This window comes from Plasmodium relictum (assembly GCF_900005765.1).
Source record: "Plasmodium relictum strain SGS1 genome assembly, chromosome: 9".
In the NCBI taxonomy this organism is placed as follows: Eukaryota; Apicomplexa; class Aconoidasida; order Haemosporida; family Plasmodiidae; genus Plasmodium; species Plasmodium relictum.
Genome location: NC_041687.1, coordinates 1,289,598 through 1,305,903, shown reverse-complemented (window position 1 = coordinate 1,305,903; position 16,306 = coordinate 1,289,598). Strand labels below are relative to the sequence as shown.

General features: G+C 17.7%; 3 protein-coding genes across 3 annotated transcripts; 2 read left to right on the top strand and 1 right to left on the bottom strand.

Annotated features, from left to right (window-relative positions):
• Positions 1-49: 49 nt before the first annotated feature.
• PRELSG_0936400 (conserved Plasmodium protein, unknown function) lies at positions 50-5,016 on the top strand (the record flags this gene model as incomplete). The annotated part of the gene is made up of 4 exons (XM_028676813.1): positions 50-131; positions 256-295; positions 388-466; positions 658-5,016. The coding sequence occupies 4 exons, from the start codon at positions 50-52 to the stop codon at positions 5,014-5,016; spliced, it is 4,560 nt and encodes a 1,519-aa protein (XP_028533264.1).
• Positions 5,017-5,887: 871 nt separating this feature from the next.
• Positions 5,888-7,884, top strand: PRELSG_0936300 (beta-catenin-like protein 1, putative; the record flags this gene model as incomplete). The annotated part of the gene is made up of 3 exons (XM_028676811.1): positions 5,888-5,950; positions 6,143-7,544; positions 7,784-7,884. The coding sequence occupies 3 exons, from the start codon at positions 5,888-5,890 to the stop codon at positions 7,882-7,884; spliced, it is 1,566 nt and encodes a 521-aa protein (XP_028533263.1).
• Positions 7,885-8,667: 783 nt separating this feature from the next.
• PPM2 (protein phosphatase PPM2, putative) lies at positions 8,668-11,133 on the bottom strand (the record flags this gene model as incomplete). Its single annotated transcript, XM_028676810.1, has 1 exon — positions 8,668-11,133. The coding sequence occupies one exon, from the start codon at positions 11,131-11,133 to the stop codon at positions 8,668-8,670; it is 2,466 nt and encodes an 821-aa protein (XP_028533262.1).
• Between the last annotated feature and the right edge of the window lie 5,173 nt (positions 11,134-16,306).

Here is a 16,306-nt window from a genome sequence, read left to right as displayed (position 1 = left end):
TATAAAAGTATTTAAAAACAATCGTAGAAATTTGAGTTTCTTAAAAATAATGAATAACGTAAAGCAAAATATTTTAAATTATAAAGAACTAGCAAAACAATTAGAAGCTTGTATACAATTTAATTCAACAGGTTATTAGAATAGAATATTTTTGAATGGTTTATATTATTTTTTTTATTTGTTATATTTTTACTTAAAGAAATAGAAATTTATGTAAATAAATATATTTAAATTTATATTTTTTTATTCTTATAGATATTGCTGTAATACGAGATATATATGAAAAATGTAAAAAGTAAGAAAGCTGTAAAGTATCATTGAAATTCATTAAATAACGTGTTATTGTTAAATCATATAAAAATATCCTTTTTTCCCCAATTTTTTTAGAGATTTGTTTTCAATAGAAAAATTAACAGTAGAAGCATTGGAAAAGGGAAATGCAAAACTTTTTGAAGAATTAGTAGAAGTATATTCTTTTTTTTTTTTTTATGCTATTTATTTTATTTATTTTTTTAACTTTTATGTCTATTAAATATTTATATGAAGTAGAAGATGATACAAATGTATGATCAAACTTACTTTTATAATGGATAAATTCTTTCTTTATTTTTAATTTATTTATTTATTTTATTTTATATCAATTAAATCATTTAATAGGCATCTACAGTAGTTGATAAATCAATTAAGCTTTTCGAAACTTATGAAAAAAACCAGAAAGATGGAACATTGAAAATACCGCGTAGTTCTTATCATACAACATATTCTGATGAAACAAAAGAAAATATAAAAAGAAAACATAGTGATAGAAAAAAGAGAAATGATAGAAAGAAAGATAAAAAATACAAAAGCGTACATGAAGAAAGTGAAGATAAAAAAAAAAAAAAATATAAAAGTTTAGGTAATACAGTCGAAGATATAAAAGGGAAGAAAAGTAAAAAAAAAAAATATGAAAAAATAAAAAATAAAAAAAGAGAAAAAAGCTATGACATTAATGAAGATAAAAATATAAAGAAAGATATTAATGATAAACATTTCTTTACACTGGATTCAAAATATTCTTTTAACAAGGAGGTTGAAAGCTTTTATAATACAAATAGCTTAAGTAGTGAATTAGTTGATGATACACATTCAAATGAAAAAAAAAAAAAAAAGAAAAAGAAAAAGAATTTTGAAAAAGAAGATTCAAGTACTATTGAGAATAATTACACATATACATATGATAATGCATTAAATTCAAATAAAAATAACTATTTGAAACACAATTCTAAAGATAAAACATATGACTTTAATATAGAGAATTCTTCAAATAACTCATTGATTATAATAGTTCATATATCAGAAATTATTAATGTATTATTAGATATAAAAAGTGTATATATTTATTTAACATTAAAATCATTAGATAATAAAGTAAATATAAAAAAAAGAAGTAAAAAAAAAAAAGTCGAGAAATTTACCATAGATATATCAGAATTATTCGAATTTTCCATTATTTATAATAATCAATTATTTTTATCTATTGATATAATTGATAGTGAAAATAATACTTACTATTACACATGCTTGATAAATTTAAATAAAACCATTTTGAAAAAAACTAAATTCTTTACACCAACAGCCTTTTTATTAACAGCAGTTCACGAAAAATTGCATTTTAAAGAACGAGGAGATAATAGTGGAAATTTATTTAATAAAAATAATAGTTTTATTAATAGAAATTATTGTAATAATATTGAAAATTCATATAACAACACGCAAATGGAAAATTATAAATCCATTAAATATATGTCTAATGCTTTAGATATAAATAATAATTCCGATAATTATTATAGAATAAATAAAACTAACAATTTTGGAAATTCTAATAATCTAAATAATATTAATAGTTTTCAAAATTTTGGAAACATAAATAATACTTCAATTAAAAGTGATAAAATGAACGAAAAAGAAAAAAATGAATTTCATAAAATAGAGGGAGAAGTTTCAAACAACCATTCTTATGTAATTATGAATATTGTTTTAAAAAATAATGAATTTGATTATGAAACAGAAGTAATTATAGAAAATAATATAAATCTGTACAAAGAATTATACAATATTTGTAATAAAGAAAAAATGTTTTATGAAAATAAGAATAAAGAAAATGAAAAAAAAATTGAAGAATTAGATAAAACTGTGATGCTTTTAGAATTGGATAATGAAAATTATGTCCAAGCTAATAATAAATTAAAAGAAATTATTAATGGGAAAAAAGAAATAATTAAAACAATTGAAAAAATTATAAAAAAAAAAAATAGTAAAATAGAAAAGTTACGAAAAGAAAATAAGAAAATAGATGAAGCAGAAAAGATTGCTGAGGAAAATAAAAAACAGAATAGTTATTTATCTCAAAAAATTTCTAAATTAAATACGAGTTTTGTTGAATATAAACTAAAATTAGAAAATTCTAGTCAAGTTAATAATAATCTCAACAGTAAAATAAATAATCTGTTATTTCAGTTGCAGAATGCACAATTTAAAAATGAAAAATTATTGTCATATCTACTGTTTTTATTAAAACATATGCATCATTTTCATTATAGTAACAATGATAATTCTTTTAATTTTTTAAACTTCAAGAAGTTGAATATGAAATTTTCTAAATATAAATTAGATAATTATAATGATTTATTAACTAATTTAAATCACAATTTAATAAATGAAGATATATGTAAAAATAGCAATGAAAATTTTAATAGCATAAAATGCTTAAAAAATAAAAAAAACATAAATTTAAGTTTAGAATACTCTGACGATTTGTCTAAATCACATTATGAAAAAGAGAATAATTGTAACAGTGATAATTCATTAGTTGAATATAAAAATGATTATGAAAATAATTTTCCAAACATTTATGAAGATATATCATATAAAATATCATCTGATAAAGAAAAGAAATCAAAAGATAAAATATTAGATGATGCATTAACTGATGAATTTTTAATACAACAATATAAAAAAAATATTACGTTTTCTAAGAAAAAAAAGGAAAAAAATGATGATAATAGTGATTCAAGTAAAAAAGTAAAAAAACATATAAGTAATTATATACACAAATTGAATTTGGATAATGATAAACTATTAGATAATGATCAAATTGATAATTCAAATTTGAATATAAAAAGAGAGTACGATGAGGAAGATCACTCATCGGTTAATGAAAAAGAAGAGAAAGAAAACAATATTCATTTAAATGATATTAATAATGTAAAAATAGTAAATGATAGCAATAGTAATTTTAATGAAATCTTATCGAGTCACAATGGAATAAATAGTGTTACATATAGCACATTTTCATTTAATATTAAAAATTATAAAGAGAAAAGTAAAAAAAGATCCCTCTTCAAAAAAAAAGATAAAAAGAATAAAATAGGAAAAAATACATTAAAATATAAAATGGAAAATAATCATATGAATAAATGTATTGAGGATTTTGATAATGATAGTTTAAATGAAAAAGGAGATAATTTTAGTTATAATAGTGATATTAATAAAGATAAGTATAATAATATTTTTACTGGAATGAAAGACAAAATTCAAAAAGAAAATATAAATAATTATAAAAAAAAAAGAAGCAGCGTTGTATATAATGAATATAATTCAACCAGTAATAATAAGTATCATAATAATATTGAAAAAAACGAAACTATTCATAATATGAATAATAAAAAAGATTTAGAAAAAAAAATTAATATAAGTGATAAAACTTCTTTAAATGTTAAAAATATGGAAAAAAAACAAAAATTAAATAATGAAAAGTATTCTCTTTACTTAGAAAATGAAAAAAGTAGGAAAAAAAAAGTAGAGGAAAAAGAAAATGATAACAAAAAAGAAGTAAATAAATATTTAAGTTTTAAGGATTCTGAATGTTTTTATGATATAAATAAAAAAAATACTAATGATTATCTAAGTGATTTCAAAAATTTTGAAAAAAAATATAATTATTTTTTGAAAGTTCCTGGAAATCACAAAGAAACAATATTATCCAAAAGTGATCATAGTTATGTAGTGAACAAATATAAAAAAAATTATTTTAGCAATTTGGAAAAAATAATAAATAAATGTAAAAAAAAAGAACATAATATTTCGTTTTTAGACAATTATTTACACGCAGAAATGAATTCAAAATTTACATCTCATGAAGAAATAAATTATCATAAAAAACTCTTGAGAAATTTTTATATAAAAAATTTAAAAGGATTAATTTTTAAAAATGCATTTGTTGAAATTTACGCAAATATATATTTTAATGATAAATATAACCAAAAAATATATAAAGGTAAATCAGATTATTTGGATATTTTTGAAGATAATAACAAAAATATTTATATGAATATATATATAAAATCTATCTTTTATAGTTTAATGTATATAAAAGGTTATATAAATGAAAATAAAATGGAAAACATTACAGTAATAAAGAGATATTTAAAAAACAACAACAATAATAATAATATAACGGGGGATAATGATTATATTTATTTAAAAAAAAATGAAATATGTTTATTATATGAGTTATCTTTTAATAGCAGCTATCTAATTAATTTACCATTATTCTTAAATATTGAATGTTTGATTAATGATAATACAACTACTAAATTTAAAGTATCATTACCTTTTGTTCATTTATTTTTGTTTAAACCGAATAGTTTATATTTAAATAATTTTATAAAAAACAATTACGGTGGTAAATATTATTATAAAGCATATTTTTATAATATGATGGATTTTACATCTTTCGATGAATTTATAAGTATATTAAAATTACGTAATTCATTTAAAATTTTTCATTTCAATTCTTATATTATATTATATACTAATTACTATTTTGATGATAAAAAAAATCCCATTTTGCTATTATTATGTGATTTTATTAAAAATAAGAATAATTCTAATGGTATAGTCAAATTATATTTTATTTCTATATCTGATGAATTGATTAGTTTCTCAATTAATTTATTTAAACAAATTTTGTAATTAAAAAGAAAAATTTTTTTTTTTTTAACATATTTTATAATATAAAATTATTTTTATGCTTTTATTATTTTAATTTTATCTTTATTTTAAATACAATGATTAGAACAATATATATATATATTATATTTTAATTTTGTATATTAATATATTTTCCTTTTAAGTTAAAAAAATTTTAATTAATTTTAATGTTTTTTTCTCTTTTTTTCCCTTTTTTTGTATATATTTCCCGATTTCATTTTTGAAAGTACTGAATTATTATGCTTATTATTTTTATAATGATATGTTTTATTTTCAATAATTGATCTTAATTTAATTTTACCATATCATAAATGTTTATTGTATTTATAAATCTTATTTTACACGAATGATTTTATATTTTATTAAATAATAATGTAATTTTTTTTTTTTTTATAGTGTTATTAACTCTTTTTCATTTAAAATTTTATAACTTATTTTTTATTATAAATTTTTTAAAAAAAATTAAATTAGAAATCATGAAAATGGCAGTTCTATCTATCCAAACCATGTACTTTTATGAAGGATGCTTATATTTTTTTAAATAATAATATTTCTAAATACTTACAAATTTATATAATAAAGTTAATATGTTACAAAATTATAGTATATAAAAAAAAATGTAAATTTTTATTTACGTAAAAAATTTGGAATTTATTTTTTTTTTTATTTTAAATTAATATTGTTAATCTTTTAAATATTTTGATAATATTTTTTTTTTTGGTTTTATATCAAGATATTTTTGTAAACAAGATGAATTTATAGTTACTAATTTTATCAGCTTTTCAATTATATTTTTAGCATTTTATGACCTTTTATTTTTTTTTTTATTTTTTTTTTAAATAATATGTAATTTATGAATATGGAATACAGTGATGAAGAGATTGACATAGAGGAAATACTAAAACAAGCTGAGAATGTTAGAAATTGAATTCATTTATTTTAAAAATTTTATAAAAATATCTATAAAATTTTGAAGAAAGAATAATATGAAAATATTTTAATATTACTTTTACTATGTATTTATATGTTTTCTCTTCTATTTTTTTTATGTGTATTATTTTTATTTGGATACATTTTAATATCCACTTATTTTTTTTTTTTATTTTAGGTTGAATGTATTGATGAAAGTAATATAAAAAAATTAGCAGGTGTTTTAAAAAAAAAAAAAAAAAAAAATGAACAGGACAGAATTGAATATCCAGATAATCCTGAGAAATGGGTAAATAGTGAAGTTGATTTAGATGAAATACTAGTAAATACAAAAAATTTAAGTGTATGCACAAATTTATACAAAAGTATGATAGATTCAGGTATTTTTGAAGATATAATTGATTTATTAAATCATCAGAATACTGACATTGTTATTGAAGTTATTGAAATTATTAAAGAAATAACTAACCCATCAAATGTATATGAACTAGAAAAAGAAGTGTGTGATGCAATGATCGAATATTTAAACAAAAAAAAATTAAATCATTTTATTATAAATGTTTTAGAAAAAATAAATGAAGAAGAAAGTGAAGAATATTATAACGCTATGTCTTCTATTTTTAATATATTTGAAAACATTTTTGAATTAGAAAATAATCTACAAAATGATTTGTTAACCAATTCAAAATTATTATTTTTTTTATTAAAAAGAATTAGTACTGAGATAAAAAGTGAAGATTCTAATTCCTTATATGCTAGTGAAATTTTAGTGCTTCTTATTTTAAGAATAAATCAATTTGCTCAAAATGTTTACGATGATTTTTATTATTCTGTTACAATCTTTAATTCACTTTTAAAATATATTTCTAAATATAAAGAAAAAGATCCTTCAAACTTACATAAAAAAGAAATTTTGCTTAATTGTTTTCAAGCATTAGGGAACTTGTTACTTTTAAATAAGAATAAAAAGGTTTTTGAAAGTACTATAGGATTAGAATTAATGTTAAAGTTATTAAGTGAAAGGAAATTTTTATGTTTTCCTGCTTTAAAAATCTTTGCACTTGTACTTAATGATAAAGATTCATGTAACAAATTCATAGAATTAAATGGTTTGAAATATTTGTTTTGTTTATTTATGTTAAGAAATATAAAAAAAAATAAAATTAACTTATTTGAGTTTGAAGAAAATATAATTACAATTATATCTAATTTAACTTTATATTGCACAAGTACATATCTTAGCAGAGTTCTTAATAAATTTGGTGAAAAAAAATGTGAAAAAATTATTCGTTTGTTAGAATTAAGACAAAAATATAGTGATATTATAACAAATGAAAAAAAAAAAAAAAATTTATTAGTAAATGAGAACTTAAAAAAAATGAATATTCAAATTGATGATGATTGCAGAAAAAATCTTGAATATATGGAATTATGTGATAAAGGATATTTGATATATCATTTAATTGATGTAATTATAATAGCACTTTTTTTTATGAACAATTCATATATTTGTAATAATATACTTATTCATTTGTATACTAGAAATGTAAATATACAATCTTTATATGAAAATATACTAGGTAACTATATATATATATATAACTCTTTTTTCAAGAACAAAGATATTTCATTTTAATATTATTTTTTTGTTTTTTATAGCCACATATATTTTTTTATATATATGAGATTTATATAATTTTTTTTTTTTTATACGTAGCTTAAATGTCGCCGTTTACATATATTTTACTCTTTTAAGAAGTGTATTTATTTTTAGTATTTTTTTTTTCATTTCATTTTATGTTTTTTTTTTTTTTTTCAGATTTCCTTGATTGTTTAGATGATGATGAATTAAAAGAAAAGTTAAGAAAAATGTTAACATTTTTCTTAAAATCATCAAAAGAATCGAATTTATTTGTCTAACGGATATCATATAGTGTGTATGACGTTATGAATTTATTTTTGTTATTTTTCAGTTAAATGTAAATTGATATATTATAAATTAAATATTTTACATATTTTATATAAAGTGTAAAATTTTTTAGATAATTTTCTTTATATATGGTTGGTTTAGTTGTAATTAATGCAGAATAATATATAAAACATTTTCTTTTTTTTTTAAGAAAAAAAAAAAAAAAAGAGAATAAAAATGAAAATAAAAGTTAAATTAAAGGTTTTAATATATAATTGACAATTAAATAAAATGATAAAGTAAAATGTTTATATAATTTCTTTTTTTTTTTTTTTTTTGTTTATGCATTAAATGTAAAAACATATTATATAGATATCATAAATAATATGACATAAAAAAGTACCTTCAAAAAAAAAAAAAATATGATAAAATAAAATATAATGAGATAAAGTAAAAATAAAGGATAATAAAACATACATATATTTAAAATAAAAAGTCAATTCATTCATATGAACTGTACTTTTAGATTTTTATTTTTAAATACTGTTTATATTATTTTTATATATAATTTATAAAAATTTTAATATAAATGAAAAAAATTAAGTAAATATATATATGTATATATATATAAAACATTATTAAATATCTTTTTTTCCTCTTGTTTTAAACTAAATAATTTAACAAATATTATTTCTATTATGTAATAATACCAATAATTATATATATATTTTTTTTTTATAATATATATATTTAAATAGTTGTTTTTAGTATTTGTTATTATATTCTTCTCTCCATTATTCAATTTCATCAATGTTTAAAAATTTCTTTTCTGTTTGCATTTTATAAAGTGGATTATATTGAACTAATAAGCAAGTCATATTATCACAGCCAATGCCATCATTTTCTTTATAGTTGTTAGATAAACATTCATCACACAATTCTTCACATATTTGTGATAATTTGTTAAATTTTTCAAATTTTTTTCTTTCTATAACTGGTGCAGAATCATATTTATCTTCTTCATTTTCATTCTTATTTTCTTCCTGAGATATGTCATTTTTATTTTCATCTTGATATAATATATTATTATTTTTATCCTTATCAGTGTCATCATTTAAATTTTTAATCTGCGTTTCATCATCTTGTTCACTTTTTTGATTATTTGAATTTTCATCTTTATTTAAATTATTTTCAGTATCCTTCACTTTTCCATTTTCATTAGAACTATTATCAGTATTTTCATTATTATCCCCATTATCAACAACAGCATCATCGGGAATTTCCTCAAATTTTTCTAGTCTTGTTTTAACAAAACAAACAATATCTTGTCCTTCTTTGCAATCCCAAATTCCATCACATGCAAGAAATAAAAATTCATCTTCAGGAGTTAAAGTAACACAGGTAATTTCAGGGAAAGCTGAAATTTTTTGATCCTTTTGAGGTAAGAAAGGATCTCTTTTATAATGCAAATCTCCAATAGCTCTAGTTAAATTTAAATTTCCATCTACTCTTCCATTAGCTATATAGCCACCAGCCTTTTTAATTCTCGCTTCTTCTGATTGCAAATGTGGTTTGTGATCAGTGGACATACCTAACGAATTCCCATTAAAGCAAACTATTGCTCTTGAATCCCCTGCATTAGCTACAATTAAATATCCCTTTAATATAACTGCTACTAAGGCGGTTGATCCACAACTATAAGCTATATTATCTTCATAATCATTTGAATAATAGTTTTCAAATAAACGTAGCTCTTCAGAAGAGTATATTCCATTGCAATCTTCTCCTTCGTTATTATTATCAGTACTGTTACTTATGTTATTATCAATCACATTTGTTACTGCTTCATCATATATTCCTTCATCACTACTACTACTACTTCTTTCATATAGCTTTGTTAAATTTTCTTCATAACTTATATTTCCATTTGTGTTATTGTTATTATTATTATTATCAATTTCATTGAGATAACTTTTTACTTCTGAAGATTCCTCCATACATTTCAAATTATCATATGTTAATTCTGATTTTCCCAATTCTATTTTATCATTTTCTTTATTTTTTGATTTTTCTTCCTCTTTATTATCCTTTTCATTATTAGAATAATCACTACCTATATCCTTTTTTAATCTTTTTGTATTTATTGAATTAGTTTCCTCATTATCCATACAATCATAATTTTCTTTATTATCATCTATTAGTTTATTTTTATTTTCTTCATTTGTTCCTGTTGGTAGTATTACATTTTTTTCCTCATTTAAATTCGATACCCCATTATTATTATCTGTATTTTCTTCTACTTTTACCATGTTGGATAATTTTATTTCTTTATCTTTGTTTTCTCCATTTATTTTACTATTATGTATATCTTCTTTATTTTCTTCTGAATTTTTATTTTCTTTAGTATCCTTATTTGTTTCCTCTTCTTTTTCTTCTTTCATTCTTCCACCATTATCATTTGTAGTTATAGCATCAGAATTTGCATCATCTTTCTTTATCATATCATTATCTTCATTTTTTTTATTTTCCTTTTCATTCTCCTTATTATCTACTTCATCATACTTTTCATCTCTTAATTCTTGATCTAAATTGTCAAATAATTGTGCTGATTTATTATTATCTTCGGAAAGATTGTTTTCTTCACAAGATGATAAAGAAGAGGGATCCGTATTCCCTTCCTCTCCTACAGGGTTCCCATCTTTATTATAAACAACTTGTAAGCATCTCTTTCCATCTCTTTCAATAGCTTTAATACTAATATTTTTTGACATGATATCATTTAAAATGGAATATATGTAATTTTCTCTTGTATCTGACTCTTCTTCATTTTCTTGAGTAGGAACACTATATTTTTTTAACTTTTCTTGATTTTCTGTTAATAACATTTCTTCGTCAAGTTTTAAAAAAGTTTTTTCAAGAGTTAGTTTAATAAGTTTTAGTTTATAATTTTTTGATTTATCCAAATTCTTTTTTATCAATTCTTCATTTGCCTCTTTTATACATTTTAAAAAAATTCTACGAAAATTATAAGAAATCCATTTTGATACGTTTGGTCCACCATGCCCATCAAATACTCCGTATATAGAAATATCTTCTTCTATTTCTTTCAATTTTAAATTATTATAGCAAATATGACTATCCTCCATATTTTTTCTCCAACCTTGCATACATGATAACCCAAATCTACTTGGGTCTACTTCTAAATTTCCCCCATCACAAGATTCTTTATTTGTTTTTGGTGATGATAAATAAGCCCCCATCTATTTAAATTACCAATGAAAAAAAAAAAAATTAAAAAAAAAATTAACAATGATAATTATATTAACATTAATAATAATTTTATATATAATTAATGAACATATACAAAAAGAAATATATATATAGATATATTTATATATGTATAGTTTTTTTTTTTTTTAAATATAGTATATTAAAATTCTTGTTAGATGATTAATTCAGTTATCTACATCAAATTCATATATAATAGTTTTATTTTTATTATTTTCCATTTATCTTTTTTTTTCACTTTTTTTTTTTTACTTATATGCTTAAGATTTATTTATCTCTATATGTATTTCAATATTCTATATTATATTAAACTTTAATGTTATATATGGCTAAATTTTTAAATATATTTCAGTATTAGTTATATGTGCATCTTTTATTTGAATATTTCTTATTCTTTTTTTTTTTAACTTTTAATTTATGAAATGTAATAATTTTTTCTTTCTTTAATTCATTCCCTTTTACTTATCTATTACACTTTTATTTTATTCAAAAATATATTTCTTTTTATTTATTGGTAATATTTTTAATTGTTCTTACAATTTTATTTTTTTTAATATATCTTATTTTGATCTATTAATTTAATCATTTATTTTTATATTGCCTAATTTCAATTAAATTTATTCAATTACATACTTTATTTTGTTTTATTTGTTTATTTATTTATTTATTTTTCTCAATTTTGCTTTTTCTTTATTTTTATTCTTTTCTTTTCAGTTATTCACAATTATTTATCTTTATATACTCATATGTTTATTATTATATTATTTAATATATATATATTATTTATTCTTTATATTATAATTTTTCTATAATATTTAATATAATATAAATATATATATTTCTTTATTAGTAAAATACTTCAAATTTGTTTACTGCTGATTTTTCCTTATAGATTTAAAGGTAACTAGTAACATTTATTTTATTTGTTAAAAACTTTATTCTTTTTAATGAGTATATATAAACTTTGTAAAATTTAAAAAAAAAATTTTATAGAAAATTTTATATTTCTTTATGGGGGGGGGGGAAAAATTAATTATAGTATTAATTATAAAAATAAAAAAAAAATATATATATATATTCAATAATGAAAATATAAGAAAATTTTGAATATAAATATATAGAGAATATTTTAAAATGTATTTTTTTTTTTTTTTTTCTATGAAATTTTATATAAATTTTTAAATGCTTATATATATATTATTTTAATTATGGATATGCATCACGCAACATATTGAATAATTTATTATACACTTTTATATAATTTTTTTTTAATTTTTTAAGCTTCTTATAAATACAATTTTTCTTTTTGCACTTTTATTTAAAAAAAAAAATAAATAGAATATACTTTTAGGTGTCATAATGTTTTGATGCCTCGTATTTGTATCAATTATAAAAAATTATGTATATATATAAATGTATATTTAAATTTTTTTTTTCATCAATGTAATCTCTATGTATTTATAAAAAAAAAAAAATGCAAAAAATAATGTTCAATGTATCTTCCATATATTGTTTAAAATTGAAGATTTATTTAATATTATTTTTATATACTTATTAAGATATTTTATTTCTTATTAAAGAAATGTATTTTATGAATATTCATTTAAAAAAAACATAAATATTTATTTAATATATATTTTTTTTTATATTTAAAAAAAAAAAAAAAAAAAAAAAAAGTGAAATTTAATTATATATATTAGTGGCATTTAAGTTATTTTATAGTAAAAATTTATGAAGTACTTTTTTTTTATTATATATATATTTTAAAAATATAATTTCCTCTGTTAACATTTTATTGTACACAATTGTTTTTTATTTTCATAAAAAATTATGAAGGGTATTTTTTTATTTTCCTGTGTTAATTATTAGTCAAGGACACTTAATTGTACTCATTTATTTTCCTTATGTGTTTATAGAAATTTAAGAGCACATTTAATTTTTGGATATATATTTTTTTTTTCATTTTATTATATTTTTTTTTTTAATATATATATATAAGGAAAACAAAATTGAAAAAGGCTTTATTTTAAATACCAGTAAGTTAAATTTTTATATTCTCATTATTTTTTAAAAGAAATTTAAATATATTTTTATAAAAGTAAATGGCTTAAATAACTGAATTTTATAAATATATACATTATAGTTTTTTTTTTTTCGTTTTTTCTTTCTCGTACTTAATATTTAGCCTATTTAATCTTTTAATAACTGAATTATAAATGATTAAAATAAAAATTAATGTGTAATATTTATGAATATATTAATACAATGAAATTTCATTTAAAATTCAACTCTTTATTATTTAATGAAATGAAATAAAATATTTAAAGAAATTTGTAGTTAATTTTTTTTTTTTTTCTTTTTTTTCCTTTTAAAAAACAATATTTTGGTTAAATGAAAAAGCTTTATTGTCCTTTTTAGTGTTATACATATAAAAACAGTAAAAAAAAATAAATTTCCACATTTTTTTTTTATATAAATAAAAACATTTATAAATGAATATAAAATTTCTATAATTTTTTAAATTTGTTAGATTATATATTTTTAATTTTTTGTTTATCTCTTTTTTTCAATAAATTTAATAGCCAAAAAAATTAATTTTATTTTAAACTGTTTATGTGAAAACTTATTTTATTTCATGTGCCCCTTTTTAAAAAATGGAAAATTTAGTAGTCCGAATATGTATATATATATTTTTTTTTTATTGCATTTTTATAAAAAAAATATACATATTCCTATTATAATAAAAAAAAAATAAAGCAAATATTTTCTTAAATTAGACATTTTTTTTTAAATAGAATTTTATTTATATTTATACTAATATTTAATTAACTTTTTCACTAAAAATTATTTTCCATTTTGCGTATATATATTATATTTATGTTAAAATTTTAATTTTTATTTAAAATTCTATTTTTTTTGTATTTCTAATATGTAATATCGGGTACACAAAAGAATACTTTATATATATATATATATATATATATTATTAATTTTTTTATTTAAAAATGATTTTTTTGTTACACATTGAAAGAGAAAAATATATTATTATAGTATAATTGTATACACTACATTTTAATTATTGTACATATTGTATTTTATACATAAAATCTTGCATTATTTTTATCTTTTAATATTTTCATATAAATAATTTTTAAAAAAATTATTTTATATATCTTAATAGATGGTTAAAAAAAAAATATTTACTACTGTCTTATGGAATATATAATTTAAAGAAATAATTATTAATATAATATATCAAGGATTTTTAATTTCTTAAATTAAAGAAATATTAATATATGTATTTAATTAGAATAAAAATATGTAAAATTTTTTCTTTTATTCATGCAATATATATATATATATATATATAATATAAATATATAGAAAATATTATAAGAGTATTCAAGTTTTTCTATTCTTAAGAATTTTTTTTTTTGTTATGTTATTAAGAAATTATTTTTTATTCTTTTATATTGTACCTTTTTTATTTTTCATAAATTACTTATATGTTTCTATTATAATTTAACATTATGTTGATAATGTTTTTTTTCATTTATTCGAAATTTTTTTTCCTAAATTTATCCTTCAACTTATTAAAGAACTAGAATAATTTATAAAAATTTATGAGAACATTTTTCATCTTATAGTCTTCTTTTTAATTTATTTTCAACTAATTATTTTTATTGCTTAAATTGATAATTATTATGTACTTATTATATATACAATACTTTTTTTCAATGAATTAAAAAAGTTAATGAGAATAATAAAAGTATATTATCATAAAAAATATATGTATTTCTTCCCTATTTTCATGTTGAGCTTCTGTTGTATTTTTTAAAAAAAAAGAGTAAATTTACATTTAAGAAAGTCAATAAACTCAATGTTTAGCTCATTTTTTAGATAATACAATAATTTAAAACAGATATAAAATTATTTATAAATGTAGTTTGCACTTTTAAAATTTCATTTACTTTTATAATTCTTATTTTGAAATACCACGTTATTATAAAATAATCTCCCCTTTTTATTAAAATAATACGTGCGATAAAGTGCGCATAAATCGACATTTTTTTTTAAGAATATAGAAAGGTTTACTTTTATTTAGTTAAAAGGCATATACTACTTTAATCAGTAAAAATCATTTTTAAATTAAAAAATAAAATTACTTCTATGTAGTCTCACTTTATATGATACTTATAACTGGTAGTACATATTAGACATTCTATATAATATTATTATTTATATATTTATTTTTAGAAATAGTACTATATATATTTTAATAAAATAAAAATATTTAAAAAATAAAAATATTTATGCTCTATAATACATTTTTCTAAATCTATAGCTAAATTATATCTTGTATTGGACATAATTAGAAAAAAAAATTTTATTATCTCTTGAACTATGTTTTTCAACCTTTTAAAATTATATTTATTTATTATTTATTATTTTTTCTTTAGAAATAATATTATTTTTCTATTATATAATATATATTAAAATGGATAACATTGAAAATTATACCTATGAAAAAATAATATAAAATATATCTCATTTCATTTTAAAATATATTCTTTAAATTTAAATAAATTTACAATAAAACCTTAATTTTCTTCATATTTCCGAAAAAATAGATGATTTCTCAAATAATAAAAAAAAGCAAGTATTTTTCATTACAAAAAAATGAAATATACATCGCTCTCCTTTAATATAAATAACAAATTTCAATAATTTACAAGATTTATATATATTTTTTTTAAGTTATTTAAACTTTAAAAAACCGTATTATTTTTTAAAATAAACATAAATTATATATATTTCTATAATATTAATATATAACTAGAGATGCACTAATAATACGAAAATAGTAATTCACTTTTTTTTTTATTTATTATCCTGCATATATTTTATAAGAAAATATAAACGTTAAATTTAATAATAGAGAATATTTTTTCTTAGATATTTAATTTACTAGTTAACATATATATATATATATATATATATATATATATATGTGATTGTTGTATAAGTTTGTAAATGTTTTATTCTCTTGTTTAGCGTGTGTATAAATGTACACAAATAATTAAAATTTTGTACCCATTTTTTTTCTATTTATTTTATTATTTTTATGTGTTTTTGTGAAATTAC